This window comes from Peromyscus eremicus, chromosome 4 (assembly GCF_949786415.1).
Source record: "Peromyscus eremicus chromosome 4, PerEre_H2_v1, whole genome shotgun sequence".
In the NCBI taxonomy this organism is placed as follows: domain Eukaryota; kingdom Metazoa; phylum Chordata; class Mammalia; order Rodentia; family Cricetidae; genus Peromyscus; species Peromyscus eremicus.
In genome coordinates, this window is record NC_081419.1 from 131,843,243 (window position 1) to 131,863,513 (window position 20,271).

At 38.6% G+C, this 20,271-nt stretch overlaps 1 protein-coding gene across 3 annotated transcripts in view; it reads left to right on the forward strand.

The window, feature by feature from the left end:
* The window catches only part of Ralgapb (Ral GTPase activating protein non-catalytic subunit beta), a 92,390-nt gene that overhangs the window by 20,804 nt on the left and 51,315 nt on the right, over nt 1–20,271 (forward strand). For 2 of the 3 annotated variants that reach the window (XM_059261823.1, XM_059261824.1), the window contains exons 4-13: nt 2,031–2,194; nt 4,161–4,347; nt 6,543–6,674; nt 9,818–9,996; nt 11,327–11,475; nt 11,581–11,797; nt 15,155–15,356; nt 17,777–17,944; nt 18,410–18,524; nt 19,154–19,301. In XM_059261823.1, the coding sequence (XP_059117806.1) occupies nt 2,031–2,194; nt 4,161–4,347; nt 6,543–6,674; nt 9,818–9,996; nt 11,327–11,475; nt 11,581–11,797; nt 15,155–15,356; nt 17,777–17,944; nt 18,410–18,524; nt 19,154–19,301 (1,661 nt within the window). Of the gene's footprint in view, nt 1–1,998; nt 2,195–4,160; nt 4,348–6,542; nt 6,675–9,817; nt 9,997–11,326; nt 11,476–11,580; nt 11,798–15,154; nt 15,357–17,776; nt 17,945–18,409; nt 18,525–19,153; nt 19,302–20,271 lie in introns of all 3 variants that reach the window. The other variant, XM_059261825.1, reaches the window with a different exon arrangement.

A 20,271-nucleotide genomic window follows, 5' to 3' on the forward strand; every position in this document is an offset into this window, starting at 1 on the left:
CCCCATTCATGTGTACATGTCTCCTAAAGCAGTGGTCCACAATATATATATATACATATATACATATATACACACACACATATATATATGTATATATATATTTTTAAAACAAGCTAGTAAATGTTTCCTATATTACAGGCCATATGGTGTTACAACTCCTCAGCTCTGTGGTAGAGCAGAAAAGTGGCCATAGACTCCTAAATTTAAGGAAACAAGTACTTTACTTACAGAGGCAACTGGGGAGATGGCCCAGCAGTTAAGTACACTGGCTGTTCTTCTAGAGAACCTGGGTTTGATTCCTACCACTCCACATGGTGGCTCATAACCATCTGGAACTCCAGTCCAGGGGATCTAATGTGTTCTTCTGGCCTCTGGGCAATGTACATACCTGGTACACAGACATAACCTGCAGGCAGAATGCCTATATAACAATAAATACATAAAAAATAGAGTGCTACAAAGGCAAGTGTTAGTCAAGTTGTCTATGGCAGTTTGTAACTAGCTTCACCTCTAGATGAATGTGGGATGGACACTTCTCTCTCCATGTGTGTGTCTGTGTGATGCATGCATGAGTGTGGGTGCACCCACTTCCAGAGGTCAGAGGAGGAAATTGATGTCTTCTCCTATTGCTCTGTGCCTTATTCCGTTGAGACAGGGCCTTTTAAGAATGAGAAGCTTGCCATTTCAGCTAAGTTGCCTGGCTAGTGAGCTTCCAGAATCCACTGTCTCCACCCTACAATATTGGGGTTTCAGGTATGCACAGCCATGCCCAGCTTTTTATGTGTGTTCTAGGGAGTTAAACTTAGGTCCTGGGGTTCGAGCTTAGGTCCTTCTATGATTCTACTGTGGGTGATCTTGCCTATTGAGCCATCTCTCTGGCCCAGCTTTGACTTCTCTAGGGGAGATTTAGTTATTTAATTGTGTCATAAGTCTGCAACTTTAAGGTAGGGTCCAGTTTTCAGGAGTTTGGGGAGTAGATGACTTGCTGACATTTTTTTCAGGACACTCCAGCTCTTTGTGTCAAGTCACAATTTATAGAAACTTGACTTTAGGGTTTACATTAGTATTGTGTTGGGTTTATCATGAGAAAACTGGAGGCCAGCTCACCAGTCATTAAAGCCATTCTTGAAATTCTCAGGTGGGGCATCTTGGAAAGTGAGGCAAGAGCTAATCCCTGGATCTCTGGTTTTCTCTTCTGCCCCATTTTGTGGAATAGTCGCCGTTTTCTTCCTCCTCTCGCCCCCTTTCAAGACAGGGTCTTACTATGTGTAGCCCTGGCTGTCCTGGAACTCGCTCTGTAGACCAGGCTGGCCTTGAACTCATCGAGATCCACTTGCCTCTGCCTCCCAAGTGTTAATATTGAAGGCGTGCACCACTCCACTTAGCAAGTCTTCTCTTAAGGAGCAAAAATGTTCTACTAACTAAAGAGAATTTTGCAGCTGTTGTTTGAGGAACCCTTGGATCCCTTTGGAATGCCTGTGTTTTTATTAGAGCAATAGTAGAGATCCTCTTCTTTGAGGAAATGCTGACATGGCTTGTCAATTTTAGAAACTCCATTGGGCCTTGTAACAGATGTCAGCTTTAAGGTGACTGTGAAAACTGTAAAAACTTGAAGAATTCTTGTAAATGTGTGTTTCAGAAAATTGAAAAAGAATATATAAGGGCTTTTCTGCTCCAATGTGAAGAGCAAAGGTAACTAGGTATGTACTCATCTAGCAGAAACTAGTTGAGTATCTGCTGTTATGTGCCAGACACATTTCAAAAAGAAAATTCAGAGGTGAAGTCTACATTCTAGTTTTCTCTTTCTCACAGAAGCTAATTTCTCACAGGAGAGGTAGGTAGAGATCTCAGGGTGCTGAACTGAATAGTGGGGGAACTAGCTGTACACTGAGGAGAGTTGTGCTTAGCCCCGCCCACTGATGCTTAGGTAATGTCATTGGACCACTGTTCTGCGTCAGTAAGTTTCCTGTTCTTTGGCTGTTGCTGTCTCTCTTCCAGGCCTGTCAGTGATATCTGTCTGTCTTCTTCAGACAGGAACAGGGCTCCAGTCAGATCCGACTATGCTTACAGGTTCTGAGAGCCATTCAGAAACTGGCCCGTGAGTCATCCATCATGGCTCGAGAAACCTGGGAAGTCTTACTGTTGTTTCTTCTGCAAATTAATGACATACTTCTGGCCCCACCAACTGTTCAAGGTTTGTTAATGAAGTTTTCCCCCTTATATTTCTGTACTCAAAATATAGTTCACATTTAAACTCAGTGAGTGATAGAATCAGTACAATTTTTAAATTTTGGTAATACTGTTGACAAACCAAAGTTACCAGTTTATACTGGAAAGACACAATATGGGCTGGGTGTGGTAGCACACACCTTTAATCCCAGCACTTGGGAGGTAGATCTCTTGAGTTTCAGGCCAGCCTGATCTACAAAGTGAGTTCCAGGACAGCTACGGCTACACAGAAAAACCCTGTCTTGAAAAAAAAAAAAAAAAGAGAGAGAGTTTGAATGTATGTGTCTAGGTTATTTTACCTTTAGTGATTATTTTGCTAATATAGAGAAGGATTTGTAATTAAGCATATTGGAGAAGGATAGGAACAACAGCTTTTTTGTGCAGTAGTATGGAGCCTCTATAGTAACAGAAAATGCTAAATTAGGTTCTGCAGATAATGTACTGGATGAAAAAGTTCTTATCAAAGTAGAGTCTAAATGCTTGATAGTGATGATAGTGAGGTGCCTTTTGTTTTTGTTTTTGTCCCCTTTGAGGTACTTAAAGAAATGGCCCAGGGCCTTGTCCATGCTGGACAAGCACTTAACCACTGAGACTGAGCTTTACCCCCAGCCCAGAAAACATCTTGTTTGGCAAATAAAACCTCCAAAGTCTTAAGGTGTTTGGTTTGAAGTATGACATTTATTAGCTAGCCATTAAAAGCCTCTAATTTTATGTAATTTTGCAGCATTTCAGAAGCCCTGCTTTGTACATTAAAGCAGAGTATACATAAACTATAAGTTGATATTCGAGTTCCAGGTTCTGTTGTTCTTATTCTCTTTATATTCTCTCTACTAACATAAGTTAGCATGCTTGTGTTGTCAGATAGATGCAGTGACCAAGAAAATGTTTAGAAGGAATCGAGGAATTGTAATGAGGGAAAGGACCCGATAGGAATATGATCTGGTATTGACAGTAGCTTGCCAGTCACAGCACTGATTCATTGGCTTTCTGCTGTTGGTTCCCCATGCCAGTGACTGATCTCAGAAGTGTGAGTCAGGCAACTTTCCCCCTCTTTGGGCTCTTTATTATTGGAACTTTGATTTTGCTAGTTTGTTATGTGCATTCTAATTACTTTTCCTTCTAGTCCTAACTTTACTTTCTTGAGCTGTGCAGATGAAGTCCACTGCCCCTTTGGTTTCAGGACTTTGACTAGAAGGATAGCTCTGCATTCTGTTTAAAGTTTGCCCTTGCCTGGTGCCATAGCTTAGCTTTCCTTTTGTCTTTCTCCACTCAGGGGCAGCTTTAAGCACCTGGAGCATTTTGTTGCAAACTTTGGAGTCAGGAAGACCTTGGTATTTTTTCTGATTCCTTTTTCATTAGCTGTATGGAATGGGGACATACTGGCATGGTGGCTCACACCTATAACCCCAACACTGGAGAGGTGGGAGCAGAAAGATTGGAAGTTCGGGGTTACCCTTTGCCACATAGTTAAGTTCCAGGTTAACTTGAGTTATGTTACAGGACTGTGTCTTTAAACAAAAAGCTAATAGGTATTTACAAATACCTGTCCTGCAGAAATAAATGAGAAGATTTTGTGAGGTCATGTGTGAACTGCTTGGCACGGAAGGTGACTTCTAGTGGTCACTTATTGTTGGCATTCATCTTTTCCTTTCTCCTTTTTCTGTTCTTTTCTCCTTTTCCTTTTCCCTTAGCTGGAACCTTAAGATCTGCACTAAAAATTAGCAGGACAGTTTGAAAATTCTCAACAAGTAATCATTGATGTTCTCTGTGATTCCTTCATAGGAGCTTGCTCCTAAGCTTCTCAATTTAGTTATTAGAAAAATTGATATTAACATTACAACTATTTAATTTTTGATCATTTTCCCATACAATGAATGAAAGAGTGTTTTAGAAATGAGTATGCCAAAGATATGTTTCTTTTCATTGGCTAGGTGGCATTGCTGAGAATCTAGCAGAGAAGCTGATTGGTGTTCTCTTTGAAGTTTGGTTACTAGCTTGCACCCGGTGCTTCCCAACACCTCCTTATTGGAAGACAGCCAAGGAGATGGTGGCTAACTGGAGGCACCACCCTGCAGTGGTGGAGCAGTGGAGCAAGGTCATCTGTGCACTCACTTCCAGGTAGGTCGTTGTCTTCCTCATCCCTCTGACCTTGGGGCAACTTTTCTCTGGTTCTGTGTCTTTATGGGGTTCATGGAATGTATTTTGAAAAGCTTGGACTTATCATTATTGTACTTTATAGACTAAGCCAACTTAAAAGAAATAAAGAACTCAGGGAGATGGCTCATGGTATAGGCACTTGCCATGCCTCACAACCATGAGTTTAATCCCCAAAACCCATGTAAAAGGTGAAAGGAGAGAACAGATTCCAGAGTTGTTCTCTGACCCCCACATTGTGTTAGGTCATGGTGATGGCTAATACTGTGTCTTCTTTTAATTAGTTTTTTTTTTTTTTGTTTTTTTTTTTTTGTTTTTTGTTTTTTCGAGACAGGGTTTCTCTGTGTAGCTTTGCACCTTTCCTTTTAATTAGTTTTGATGCAAAAGCAATACGTACTGATAATGGAAAAATTGGAAAATGGAGTGAAAGAAACATCCCATCACTTCAAAATGTTTTTAAGCCAGGTGGTGGTGGCACATGCCTTTAATTCCAGCACTCGGGAGGCAGAGGCAGGTGGATCTCTTTGAGTTCGAGGCCAGCCTGGTCTACAGAGTGAGTTCCAGGACAGGCTCCAAAGCTACACAGAGAAATTCTGTCTCGAAACAAACAAACAAACAAACAAAAAACCCCCCAAAATAAAAAAGTTTTTAAATGTACGGAAATGTTTTTTAATGTATTCCCCTATCTAGTTCCCTTTTATTAAAAACAAAACGGTGCTGGAGAGATGGCTCAGCAGTTAAGAGCACTGGCTGCTCTTCCAAAGGACTGGGTTCAATTCCCAGCACCTACATGGCAGCCTACAACTGTCTAACTCCAGTTCCAAGGGCTCAACATTCTCAGACATACATGTAGATAAAAACACCAATGCATATAAATATAAACAAATAAATTATTAAAAACAAAACAAAACAAAAAACCAGTTTGAGATAGTATAGTAACCTATTTTTTATTTGATACCCTATTCAAGTCATTTTAATTACCTGTATTTATTTGTAAATAATTTTTGAGGTTGCATTTTTAGTTAGCTTTATAGTCTTAGATAATTTAATAATTTCTATTTTGATAAATATGCTGTTCTGAGTTTTTTTTTTTACTTTAGAAATTTTGTTGAAGGAATACTTTATACAGTTTTATACATATTTTGGTGTTTTATTAAGATAAAATCCTTAGATACAGAGTAATTGAGTCAAATGGCTTTGAAAAGTCCTAATACATGTAGAATATTACTATTAAGTAAATAACTAAATTGTTGAATTTAGTTAGCTTTTATGGTACATCATAAAAATGTACTGTATTCTAAACATATAAATACTAAATTCTGAACTTCATGTGAAATTGTTGTGAATAAATTATACCTTAGTTTATTGAAGGATTTACAGTGATATTCATTTTTTAAAAATAATAGAATGCTGAGTGTGATAACACACACCGTTAATCCCAGCATTCAGGAGGAAGGAGCAGGCAGATCTCTTGAGTTTGAGTCCAGCCTGGTCTATATAGTGAGTTCCATGCCAACCAGAGCTACATAGTAAGACCCTATCTCAAAACAGACAAACACAAAAGCCACTACCATCCAAACAAAACAACAGGAAAGAAATAATTTATGTACTACTTCCATGTTTAATGATATAACTATATAGGTACAATAACAAACATACATAGTTTATTACTTGCAAGTAATATAAATAATAAGTTAACTTAGTGTGAATATTTCAGATAAAAGTTTAAATGATCTTTTAAAAGCTGGAAATCCCTTGCGGTTTATCATTTTTACAAATCAGGGTTTTCATACAGCTTTTTCACTTTGCTAAGGTATGTTTAATCTATTTTCTCATATAACGGTTGAATATATGTTTAATTTTGTTAATAATGGACATGGTAGCTGGACCTGATGGTATAGGACTATCCCTTTGTTAATCAGGAAGAGACAGTAGGATCAGAAGTTCATGGCTAGCTTCTGCAATTGAGTGAGATCTTATCTGTCTCAAAATAAAAAATTAAAATGGGCTGGGATTGAATTAAATTAAAATAGCTCAGTGGTAGAGTGCTTGCCTAGAATGTTGGAGCTAGGTTCAGTTCTCCATACCATCAAAACAAAAACAAAACAAGAACCTGAAAGAGAGAAATGGACTTAGTGGTGTGTGGCTCTGTTTTCCAGATTGCTCCGCTTTACATATGGCCCTTCATTTCCTCCGTTTAAAGTTCCTGATGAAGATGCCAATCTGATCCCTCCAGAAATGGACAATGAGTGTGTTGCACAAACATGGTTTCGATTTTTGCACATGTTAAGGTATTGTCATGTTATTTCATGTGTTCTTTACCCAATAAGTGTCTTAGGGCAAGAGCCACACTGCTTCTGTTGGAATGCAGCATGTGAGTGCTAAGTACAGTCCATTGGAGGGAGCTGAATGGACACATACACGTCTCCATTGTGATGCATATCTGCAGTGTATGTCTCCTGCTCTCTCTGTTCCCTCAGCTGTTCTTGGAACTCTCTCTAGAAATTTGTTTTCTTGCTTGTTGCTGCATCTTAGATGATGGTGTCTCTCCCAGGACTTTTGTCACATTCTTTAGAGACCATGTCACCATGCCATGCTCTTCTCTGTCAGTACTGGTTCATCAGTCTTGATCTCAGTGCTTTCTAGCAGCTTTGTTTAAAATTTCACTGAAAAATAAACCTTAAATTTCACTGAAGAGTAAATCTCCCTCCCCTCCTGCTATTTCTTTTTTTAAAAATGACATTTATTTAGTGTGTGTGTATTAAGATGTGTGTGTGTGTGTGTGTGTGTGTATGCAGATACCTGTGCCATGGCACATGTGTGAAGCCCCAGAGCCAACCTTGTAAAGTTGCCTCTCTCCTCCTTGACATGGATTCTGTAGATTGAACGTAAGCCATCGTGTTTGCGTCATCCAGTGAGTGGCAAGTGCTTTATCCCACAACCATCTCACTGGCTCAATGAAATAAAAATTTCAGAAAGAGAACAGAGGAGGAAAAGGAAAGTAGAAGATAGCTAGCCTCTACCAAATATAAGAACCGTGGTATATCTAAGATCCACTTTTGAATAAAAAAATATTTTTACTTATGTGTATGTGTGTGTATTTCTGTGTGTGAGTGTATGCTGTGTATTTGGGTATCCTTAAATGGCAAAAGAAAGCATCACATCTATGGAACTGGAGTTACAGGAGGTTGTGAGTCACAATGTGGATGCTGGGGACCAGACTCAGGTCCTCTGGAAGAGCATTATGCACTTTGGACCATTGAGCCATCTTTCTAGCCTCTTTTCAAACATCATGTTGATTTGGTGCTAGGAATTGAACTTGGGTTTGACATGCTAAGCATGTAGTTTACTACTGAGACGTACTTCCTTTATTATTTATCTTTTTGAGACTGGGCCTTGCTGTGTAGCTCAGGCTGGCCTTTAACTTATCATTCTTATCTTAGCTTTCTGAATACTGGGTATTGAGCCGCTAAGCTCAGTTACCCTGCAGTCCTCTTTTTTTTTTTTTTTTTTTTTTGGTTTTTCGAGACAGGGTTTCTCTGTGTAGCTTTGCGCCTTTCCTGGGACTCACTTGGTAGCCCAGGCTGGCCTCGAACTCACAGAGATCCGCCTGGCTCTGCCTCCCGAGTGCTGGGATTAAAGGCGTGCGCCACCACCGCCCGGCTGCAGTCCTCTTTTTAAGACTCTTACATAGCTAACAGAAGTAGTTTTTTCATAAAATTTACATATTTCTTACATCATTGTTTTTAAGCATTGCTAAGATAGTGGGAAGCTAGCCTTTTTTATGTTGCTATATCCTTATATGAGGCAGGAGCATCACAAGTTTGAAACCAGTTTGGGCTACGTAGTGAGTTTCACACTATTCTATAACTTCATTGTTAAGACCCTGTTTCCAAAAAAAATTTTTTTTAAATAAAAAATTATTCCATAATATTTTCTAATTTCTCCATTCCTAATTGATCTGTTAGGCTTTAGCTTTGTTCTTGGGATGACACTGATATTTTAGTCAGGGGTTGTTTCCTTATAAATAATAGAAACCTGGGTCTGTCTGTCTGTCTGTCTGTTTCTCTCTCTCTCTCTCTCTCTCTCTGTCTCTCTCTCTCTCTCTCTCTCTCACACACACACACACACACACACACACACACACACACACACACACACAGAGTCAAGCCTTTAATCTTTAGTCTTCTTGAATCAAGAAGACTCAGACTTCTCTTTCTCAGCTTTCTTACTTCTCTTATACATGTATACTATCTCTGGCTGACTGTTTCCCTGTCACTGGAACCCGGTACCTTTCAGGAGTATGTGATTCAGTGTGAACAGCTGTGAACACTGTGCAGCTCCACTTCTAGCTCTTTTAGGTTACTGGGGCATTGCCTTTGCTCAGACTCCCCAAAAGAGATACATTAGACCAAATTACTTTTGTTATTTAGGCTAAAGTGGTCGTGAGTTTCTCACAGACCTTTGGATGGACTCCCTTTGGATAAGTTTTATATCTTTGTTTAAGTGAGGATTACTCAGGAGGGGCCACTGTCCATTGGCAGATTTCCTGGGAAGAGGGCTGAAAGCGATGTGGACTATAAACAGAATCTTGTTTAGTATGGTAGTGTCATCTTTTTCCTGGAAAACACCACAGTTCCCGTTGATTTTACCAGTGTTATTCTTACTTGCTCTTGTTGGTATGTCCAAACACACAGACAGGTTTGTTTGTTTGGTGTTTTTTTTTTTTTTTTTTTTTTTTTTTGTTTTGGTTTTTGGTTTTTTGAGACAGGGTTTCACTGTGTAGCTCTGGCTGTCCTGGAACTCACTCTGTAGACCAGGCTGGCCTCGAACTCACAGAAATCCGCCTGCCTCTGCCTTCCAAGTGAGTGCTGGGATTAAAGGCAAGCGCCACCACAGCTCAGCTAAGATAGATGTTTATATTAAAATTTTCTCTGTGAACTTCTTGTTGACTTTAGTTTTCTATTACTTAGTTCCAAACATAAGAAAAAAAATATTCTCTCTCTCTTTTCTTTTTTTTTCTCCTGAGAGGGTTTATCTGTGTAATGCTCGAGTTGTCTTGAATTTGCTCTGTAGACCAGGCTGGCCTGTAGAGAAGCATTCATGTCCCTCACTCATCAAATAAATTCAGTTTCCTCTTCTCGTCGAAGAAACAGGCACAAATAGTCCTGTTCTTTTTTTCTTGTTTTGTTTGTTTCTTGTTTTTTGAGACAGTCACCCTCTGGAGTCCTGGCTGTCCTGGAATTAACTCACTGAATATCTTAGACTGGCCTCAAACTCACAGATCTGCCTGCCTCTGCCTCCAGAGTGATGGGGTTAGAGGTGTGCGTCACCATGTGTGGGTGATAGTCCTAATTCTTAAATTGGATTGCATGCATTTTTATTGCTATGGACATTTCTAAGTGTGTAATTAATTCTTTCTCCTTTTCACTAGTAATCCCGTGGATCTGAGTAACCCAGCCATTATAAGCTCAACCCCCAAGTTTCAGGAACAGTTCCTGAGTGTGAGTGGGATGCCGCAGGAGCTGAGCCAGTACCCATGCCTTAAACATCTGCCTCAGATATTCTTTCGTGCCATGCGTGGAATCAGCTGTCTGGTGGATGCATTCTTAGGTGAATTTTGTGTATGTTTCTTAGATGTTTGAAGAACTGTGTTTAGGTATTTTATTCCACTGTTTAATGCTGGAAGCTCTTAGGAAAATCTGGAGAAAGAAGAACAAACTTCGTGGCAAATAACAATCTAGGAAGAATGATTTTCAGCTAATAGTGATAGCTAGAATGCTACTGTCTTTTTGTAAATCTAACAAAACACCATGAAAAGGACAGTAAGCTAAGATAGATGGAGAAAAGACACAAATAATTTGCAGAACAGATTGTAAATTACAAAACTCATTCCACAAGTTACCCACAAAAATAGTTTAAAATGCTCGAGTAACTTTTTTCATGGATATCATTGGTAAACTACCTTTTGTGAACCAGTTTTTAGTTTTTCATAGGGAAGATACACAAAAACAGTATCTTTTTGTGTATTTTAATCTGTTGAAAAAGAGTGATGTTTAATAGCTGTCATTTTCTAAAACAATTGATATGTATATGTGTTAAATGTATCATAGAGTTGAGGGTTTTTCCTCTGTCATGGAATTTTTTTGTTTTTGGTGGTGAATAAGTGCACAAAAATGTTTGATAGTGAAAATGTAAAATACAGTGAGATTGTATTGTACAGAATGGCTTTTACAGACTGGATTGTACAGAATGGCTAAATGGTCACTGAGATGTGTAGACTTCGGTTTCAGGTTAATTTTCTTTTTTTGTTTGGTTGATTTTTTGAGACAGGGTTTCTCTGCGTAGCCCTGGCTGTGCTGGAACTTCCTCTGTAAACCAGGCTGGCCTTGAACTCACAGAGATCTGCCTGCCTCTGCCTCTGCTTTGAATAATAAAGTTTATTAAAATTTTTAAAAATAGAAAAAACATACTTGTTCTGATTAGATTGCCGCCATGTAACAGCCTAAGCTCTCCATGGTTGACACATAAGTTTGTTTCCACATGTGTGAAGCAGGCCAGGCAGTGTGGTTGCTGTAGTAGTCTCCTCACTGTCATGGATCAAGGCCCTTCTGTCTGGTGGCTGTCCATTTTGTTGTGCACATCCTGATGGGCCTTTATTCATGAGGAGCCCAGCAGCTTACTCCAGGAGTCAGGAAGGACAGGGAAACCTGCTTGTCTTTTGTAAGATTTTCTGGGAGACTATCTAGTAGTCACCTACTTTTCTAAGCTTAAACATGGCCAACCCCTGTTATAAGGGAAGCTTGAAAATGTGGTCATTTGTTCTGGCTTCCCTGTCCATCTGAAATAGGGTTCTATTACTCAGAAGAAAAGGTACGTGAATCTTAGGGGGCAGCTCCATCTTTCTTAGAAACAAAACCTTTTTTTTTTCTTTTTCCAAAAGGCATTTCTCGACCGAGATCAGACAGCGCTCCCCCAACACCCGTGAATAGATTAAGTATGCCTCAGAGCACCGCTGTGAATACCACACCACCACATAACCGCAGGCACCGGGCTGTTACTGTGAACAAGGCCACCATGAAGACAACTGCAGTAAGAACCTTCATCATTGTTTTGATGTGAAGCATAACTTTTACAAGTCCTCAACTTTCTCCAACTTTTCATGACTGCGGACACTTACTTGTGTTCTTCTGGTAGGTTACTACTGTTCACACCTCGAAAGTCCAGCACCAGGCATCCTCCACTTCTCCTCTGTCAAGTCCAAATCAGACTAGTTCAGAACCCAGGCCGCTGCCTGCCCCTCGGAGACCAAAAGTTAACAGCATCTTGAATCTCTTTGGATCGTGGTTATTCGATGCAGCATTTGTTCACTGCAAACTCCATAATGGAATAAACAGAGACAGCAGCATGACTGGTAAATATGCCCAGAAACATGTAGTCATTATTCCCTTTCTGTTTCTTTCTCTTTAGTCTTTCCTACCTGCAAGATTAATATGGTTCTTGAAAAGCACCGTTTCTCACCAAGCAATATATTGTGCTTAACCCCTTCCAGCTGAACCAATAGAAACTTGTGAAGCATTCATTCCTATCTGTCCTTTTTATGTATACTTTAGAAGTTTGACCCTTTGTCTGGTTTTATTAGGGACACTTCAGGTTAGCCACTTTTTGTTGAATCAAATTCCTTTTTGTAGGTGATCTGGAAATTCCCTTCATGTCAGCCAGGATAATAATAGATATATGGACAATTAAAGATTTTGAGTGAAAATTTACTCATTGAAATGTTATCTTAGATTTTTCACAGCCATTTAATCATCATTACATGTAAATATCAGGAATTTTCTGTTTTCTTTGTGGTAGACTCTAACCTCTCAGGTTTTAGTATAGAGAAAATATGATCTGCTCTATAACTTTGTAAGATTTGCAGAGAATCAATAAATCAACCCCAGTATCTTCATTAGATTTTACTGTAGAATGAAATTGTCTAAATGAAATTGGATTTATTTTGTCATCTTACTATTATGCTTGGAACAAGTGCCAGATGGATGGGTGAAGCAGGGCAGAATGTTTTGAATGTTTATCATCTGTCTTACACAGTTGAATAATAATAGTGGCTGGCATTTATTGAGCTGCTGTTAGTATGTGCCAGGTCCCATGTTTATGCATTAATGAGTGCATTAGTTGTTTTCTAAAAAATACTTTCTACAGGGGTTGGAGACAGATGAGGTAAAAAGATTTCTGATAGTATTACTTTCTGATAGTATTAGTCTCCAGGGAGACTGTTGAATTCATTGATAAAATTAACAGTGTTCATAGGGTCTCTGCTTTTTCTCAGAAACTCATTCACAGCTAGGTTTATGCCTGTGAATATTTTATAAGTGTAATTATTTTGGATGTTTTTACAAATCTTTTAAATAATTTAGAAAAATTTTAAGTATGAAGATGTTATGGGATGTGAGGCTGCATGAATGAGTTAGAGAATTCTTTTGCTTGCTTTGTATTGTTCAAATTCAGGCACTTTATATTTTCCACATTATAGTTTTATTCATGAGCTTGATTAAATGAAAAGTTTTAAAAACCATTCACGGTATATTTTCATTATGTTTTATGTGTTATATATTTTGAATTTTCTGAACCATGTTTACTAATTTATATGGTATTGTCCAGAGTGAGTCAGCCTTTTATTTATTTATTTATTTATTTTTGGTAAGGTATAATTCTTACAATGCAACTTAACTGTTGAGTGTGGAGCTGTTGGCTTTGCAATCTCTTAAGTCTAGCATGGCTCAGTCTGCTGCTTTCTGCTGGGCTTGTGTAATGAGAATCTAGAGATTTCTGTCTCTGGGGAGTTTGTAACAGCTTTGTTTGCTCATTGCACTAGAAGATAGAACCAGAATTCAAATGGCAAGTGAGTAACATCTCACTCTCCCTTCATTCTTAGTCTTCTGCCCGGTGGAAGAAGGAGAGACGCTCCTCCTGTGTATGTCCAGACTTGCTAAAGGCTGTTACATTACCCAGGACATTTGAGGTGTCCAAATAGTTAAAGTGAATTTAGAGTGCCCTTGGGTGCCAGTCTTGAAGTCTTGGATGGGAGGTGGAGGGGTTGGGATATTTTCTAAGTACTGGCTGCCATCAGGGAATTCTGCCATGCAGTTCACCTTTACCTCAAGTATTTGCTTCTTTGAACTTGTTAGCTTTCAATTTACCTGATGCACTATGCTTTATAAAAGTAACATTGAGCTGGGAAGGGTTAATGAACTAAAAATTTTAATGCACGTTATGGGCAGTTCAAAATCTCAATTCTTTGTAGCTATGTAATTTTTGTTCATTGTTTTGCATGATACAAAAATCATAATTTTGGACCTGAATGCACAATTTCCTATGCTTTTGAACTAGCTTGTGGTATCATAAAACTTTAAATCTAACTTTTAAAAAGCTAAAAAGCTTCTTAATTTATTGTAAAATTTCACCATCTTTAAAGTATTTTATAATTACTGCTGTCCTTTGATTTGTTTCCATTTATTTCTATTATCTTGCAGCATCTTTTATCCAAATTCTTCTTTCTTATAAATCTTGTAAGTAGGAACCAGAAGCTTCTCCTTAATTGCAGTCATGTTTTTATTTTTTCCATAATTCCATTAAAATTTTTGATTGTCATTGTCTATTGTAGTTTTTGCACTTGGGAAGAAAAATATTTTTTCTGTGTTTTGAATGGGGAAGATTGTTGGCAAAAGCAAATTAATCTGCCTGAATCAATCCCATTATTTCTGTATACTAGTCTGGTCATGTCATGAATCCAGGACTTTGCACTAACTGTGTTTTGGCTTTTTTTCTTTTTTTTTTTCTTTCTTTTTCTTTTTTTTAAGCTTTAAGCTTATTTTTATACAGATTTAGTGTTTGATTTGTATGCATTCTGCATGTAGTGTTTTCCAAATGTATTATTGCTGGATAGCTTATTCAGGACTAAAATGGCTCATGGGAAGTTGCATAAAGATTTATGCTTGACTCTGCATCTATTAAGCCTCCTATCATTACAAAACAATTTAAACATTTTATGTAGAGTAATAAAAGATTTCAGAATGATCTGTGTGCTATGAAATCTTTTGTTAAAAGCAACTTTCGAAGGGCTTCCGTTTTGGTGACAACGAATGACCATGATCCTCCTTACCAGCCCAGTTTTCTGATTTATCAACCTCAAGTTTGCTGCTGTCTGTGGTTGTTAAAATTCATTCTCATTTGCTTGGTTGGGCAGCTCTTTGGTGTGTGTTGGGGATGGGGGTGGGAATGCCCTCTCTTCCTCCTTTACTCAGTTCTCATCCTTACCCTGCCGTATTCAAACTGGCATATAGTTGCCCTCTTAATTACTTTGTCCATTTGGGTTAATTGTATAAATTGTAGTTGTTACTCTTCTTAATGGTTAAGCATCATTCTACAGGAGGAAAAAACAGAAAATAAATAATAGAAAAGGCAAATTCTGTATATATCTGTATTCAGATGTATACAATTGTAGTCTTCTGACTAGAAACTCAATGAAAAAATCCTTTTTGTAGAATCTGTTAAGTTGACAATGCTATTGTAAATTGTTACTCATTTAAAAGAAGATACCAGAGAGCCCTTTTTAAAAAATTAAGACATAGTTGCTAAACAAAAGCATTATTGGATTCTATTGAAGTAGTTATGTAATGACACTAGTATTTGATCTTTGTGTCCAGGGTCCCATGAGCCTATTTGGCATTTTGACAAAAGTAATAAAATGCTCCTTTTCTCTCCCCAGCCATTGCAACACAAGCTAGCATGGAGTTTCGACGAAAAGGGTCCCAAATGTCCACAGACACCATGGTTTCCAATCCTGTGTTTGATGCAAGTGAATTTCCTGATAACTATGAAGCAGGAAGAGCTGAGGCTTGTGGGACATTATGTAGAATTTTTTGTAGCAAGAAGACTGGAGAAGAGATTCTGCCAGCTTATTTATCCAGGTTTTAGAATTTTTTGTTTATTTTTGCATTTATATCATTTGATGGTGAAACACTATTGTGGCATGGCTTGGTAGGCTAATTCAATAAGCTCTTATTGGTCTGAAATGCCTGCCAGTGTCTTTATATAATTGAAACTTGCTTGAATTCTTCCATTTTATCTGCCTCATCAGATCTGGTAAAGACTTCTAAGGTTCTATGCTAGAACTATTACTTACTCTATCATTTATAAATTCTGGAGAGATTGGAAGCACCACAATAGTTTGTTAATAGATTTTTGGCACAACATTAGGTTCTGTATACAGTCCAAAAATAAGTCAGCTGTGAATCTTTAAGGAGTTTAGTGACTGTGGTGAATAGGTTCATGCAAAAATAACAATGATTCAGTAGGAACCAGAAGTTGGCAGGAGAGAGAGACACACACAGATAAATGGTTTTGAGTGTTTGGAGGAAGTAGCAGCTCAGACTTAGCCTAGAGGGCTCAGTAAAGAGTTCTGCATATTATTGGATGTTTGTACTGGATTTAGAAAGGTTGGGTAGTGTTTAGGCTTTTGGAAGTTGTGTAGGATTATCTTTTCCAAATCTCTGGCTTTCACCATCTCTGAGTGGCTCTGTTGTCCATTTAGCTGCTCAGGCCAGAACCTAGGCATCATTGGCCTCTGCTTACTCTATGTTGAGTTGATTATTCAACTCCTGCCTTGTAGCATTTGACTCTCTTATTTCTCTCTCCACTCTGTTCTCACCATGGCACTTCAGATTTTGTTATTCTTCCTAAATTTATAATTTTTGATTCTGCTTTGGTCTTCTCCACTACTTACTTATACGGCGGCTTAAGTAAGGTTACACTCAAGTAGAACATTGAGATACCTGTACTGCTTAGGAAAGATTAGGAAATTGACTCCTAGCAGAGGGAACCACATCTGAAACATAAGACATAGAAAAACATGGTGTGTACTGGTCAGAACAATCTTGACCATGGGCTCTTATCTTTAAATCTGGTTTAAGTCAGTGAATAAATTACAAGATGCTAGTGATACTGAACAGAGTCTAAGATCAAGCAGTACAGCAAGGACTAGAAAAAGTAGGAACCAGGGACTGGAAAATGTTGAGGGACCAGAGCAGCTCTCGTGCTTCCTGTGCCGCTTGTCTCCTCAAAGTGCTTCATTCTTCTCTGTAGATCCTTTTCCTTATACTACAGTGTGCATCTCAGTTCCTAGTTGTCATAGCCTTGATCTAAGACCAGTGGGGTCAGTTACATCTCTGAAATCATGTAAGATTCTTGGGAAAGAAGATCTGATTAATTAGGTGTCTATCTCTGCTCTAGCTGCATATATGTCTGTGAGGGAAGGTCACATAGGGTGCTGGAGCTTACTGCTCACGAGGAGGACCTGTTTCTATCAGTAGCAATAAAGGAGAAAGCTATGGGCTGGAGAGATGGCTCAGAGGTTAAGCACACTGGCTGTTCTTCCAGAGGTCCTGAGTTCAATTACCAGCACCCACATGATGACTCACAACCATCTACAATGAGATCTGCTGCCCTCTTCTGGCCTGCAGGCAGAACACTCACTGTATAAATAATAAATAAATAAATCTTTAAAAAAAAAAAAAAAAGAAAGCTATGAACATGAGCTTTCTGTCTAGTCCAGAAGACTGGGTGAGGGGTCATGGGACAAACTTAGCAGATTTGTGAGAGGACAAATGATGTATTTAAGTTTCAGTCTTGCATTTCAAGGGCTTGTAGGATATTTATCCAGAGCTGCACACTAAGTTTCCTGTTTGTAGTTGAATTCTATACATGCACAGAAGATAGATTTAAATGAGTTGAATAGGCCCCAGTGAATGAGAAGATTGTTTCCAAAGAGTTTCTCAGAGAAGAAAGTAGTGTCTAGTGGTAAGAAGAGTACAGAAGTGCAGTTGCTCTTAATGCTTAGTGGCTTGGTTGGGGCTTGTAGGGTAAGGAAGATATGTGCAGGTAGATTCTTCAAAGGACTCTTTGCACAGTTTTCATATTGTGATGAATGCACATTTTAGTGTGGTTCTTTTCTCTCGCTAACCCTCAGAAGCAGTGGATGGAGGAAGGAAAAGATACAAACTCACCTCTGTTTCCTAGGATTGTGAATGCTGCAAAAATTTATTGCTTTAGAATTCACCAATTTATTGATAAGTAACCAGACATTTGCTTTGTTATGGGTGCCTCATTTGTAGGCACCTGTAATTTGATTTACAAAAATTTAAAACTTTAAAAAAGTGTAATAGATACAGATCTATGATTCTGAATTGTTGAATCCTAGTAGTACCTTTAAAGTCTATATACTAGAGTGAAGAGTGGACAAAGGCTCTTCAGATCACTATATAGAAAATATTAATAATTCTGGAAATATTTGATCAGCAGTTTGTTGAAAATTTTTTTCTTGCTTTCCTAGATTTTACATGCTTTTAATTCAAGGTTTGCAGATAAATGATTATGTGTGCCATCCTGTCTTGGCCAGCGTTATTCTAAACTCCCCTCCTTTGTTCTGCTGTGACTTGAAAGGGATTGATGTTGTGGTTCCTTACTTTATTTCAGCTCTTGAAACCATTTTGCCTGACAGGTAAGCTCTCATTTTTCTACTACATGTTAGTTGTGTAGTTTGGCTTGATCTGCTTTACTTCCTCTTGTTTGCTAATTTATCCTATCTAGTTGTTTTCACAGTCCAGTGGGACCCAGGCTACATTAAATTGAGTAGAGAGCATCCAAACCCTCCCAATCCCTGAATGCCTTCAGTTCTGATATGACCATGGGCTTACTGGATCCTTTCTGGCTTGGTCTAGATGGGTCAGAAAAAACCCAGCCTGAGATCCTACTGTTATAATGTAGGCCTTACATTTTCAGTCAAATTCTAGCTTAATTCAGTAATTGTGTAACATAGATGTTCTCATATATCCAAGTAATAGTGTAACATAGAAGTCCTCATATATGCTTGGGTTGTAGAAAAAAAATGGCATAGTATATATTTGGCAATAGGTAAAAATACTCTTTAGCTGAAAAATACTAATAACTTTTTATTTTTTGGCAGAGAACTCTCAAAATTCAAAAGCTATGTAAATCCAACAGAATTGAGAAGATCCTCCATTAATATCCTGCTTTCTTTGTTGCCCCTCCCTCACCATTTTGGCACAGTCAGATCTGAGGTAATGTTTCTTTAAATATACTCTTCCCCCCCGCCTTTTTTTTCATGATGCACAGTCTTGCTAGGAAGGCCAGTTTGGTTGCAAACTTGAAACCCTTCTGTCTCAGCATCCTGCCAACCATTATTAACGTTTTCTTGTATTCTATATACTGTTTTTGTATGCTAATTTAAATCAAATTGCACTTTTAACAAAATGGAACAGGAGCTTTAGAAAAGTGACTTTTTAGCCCTGCGTGCCCACACAGGCCTTTAATCCCAGCACTTGGAGGCAGAGGCAGATGGAGCTTTGTGGGTTTGAGGCCAGCCAGGGCTATACAGTGAGACCCTGCCTCAACATTACATAAATAAACGAATATTTTAAAATACACATTTCAATGGATAGGTACATATTTCTAATAGATTAACGAAGTTTTTCTGGTTTGGGTATTTCTTCTTTTGAAAGTGCCAACATGCCTTGACTTACTATTCATGTGTCTGTAGCTAATGACATCTGATTACAGGTGTTGAATGGGAGTGACAATTAGACTGGAAGCTTGGATCATTAGCCTGTTCACCTTCTGTCCCCTCCTGCTGTTTCTAAATGGGCGTCATGGACAAGAGCTGATGTGAAGTATTTGTTTTTTTCTCCAGGTGGTCCTGGAAGGAAAGTTTAGTAATGATGACAGCTCTTCTTATGATAAACCAATAACTTTTCTGTCCTTGAAGTTGAGACTTGTGAATATACTAATAGGTGCCTTGCAAACAGAAACGGACCCTAACAACACCCAAATGATACTAGGTTTGTGTTCAGTTTGTTTGTTTGCTTGCTTGTTTTTTTGCAAAGTGAAACCCAGGTACTAATGACCACAGGCGTGCTGGGGACACAAGTGAGGGGAGCCTAAGCCTGATACAACTCTTAGGATTCTGAGTCAGAAGTAGAGTTTTTTTGTTTTTGTTTTTTGCTTTTTATAGAAAGATTTAAGGGGATCTGGCAAGATAGTTCAGTGGTTAAAGACGCTTGCCACCAAGACTCACAGACCTGAGTTTGATCCGCAGGTCCCACATGGTGAAAGGAGAAAACTGGTTCTTTCTAGCTGTCCTTTGACCTCTACACAATGCCATGGTATGCACATAGCCCTTCTCTCCCCAAATAAGTAAATAAATAAATAAATAAATGTAGTAAGCAATTAAAAAAGAAGACTTAAGGAGATGAGATGAGGGATAGAAAGCGTTGAGTTGTCTTGTTTATGGTCCCCCTCCCCACCCTTTTGTCCTAGCTTTCTTCCCTCTCTTCCCTTTTTCCTTCCAGTAGTTGGGGGGAGTGCTTAGGAAGTCTGGTCTGGTAGGTAGGCAGTGAGAAGGTGGGCTCAGTAGTGATTGTGAATTGTTTAGGTTGACAAGGAGCTGAAGGAACAGGAGGTAACACACACCTTTTCGTGTTAGTGCTCACGTGGTTGTAGAAGCAGAAAAAAGCCAAGGAGGAAAAGTGGAAGCAAGAGAATTGAGCCATGCAAATTCTGTACTTGGGAAGTGCATATAGATTTTGCATGTTAGAAGAGTATTTTAAACCAGAGAGGAAAGAAAATAATGTTCACATGGATGGCATTGTCAGAAATAAAAGAATGTAAAAAGTTCAATCCAGTGCATTTGGGGGAGAGGGGATGTTTTGGAGTTGGTCAGCAAAATGGTTCATTGGGTTAAAAGTTCTTGCCTTGCAAAACTGATGACCTGTGCTTCATTCCCGGGTGCTACTTTGGAAGGAAAGAACT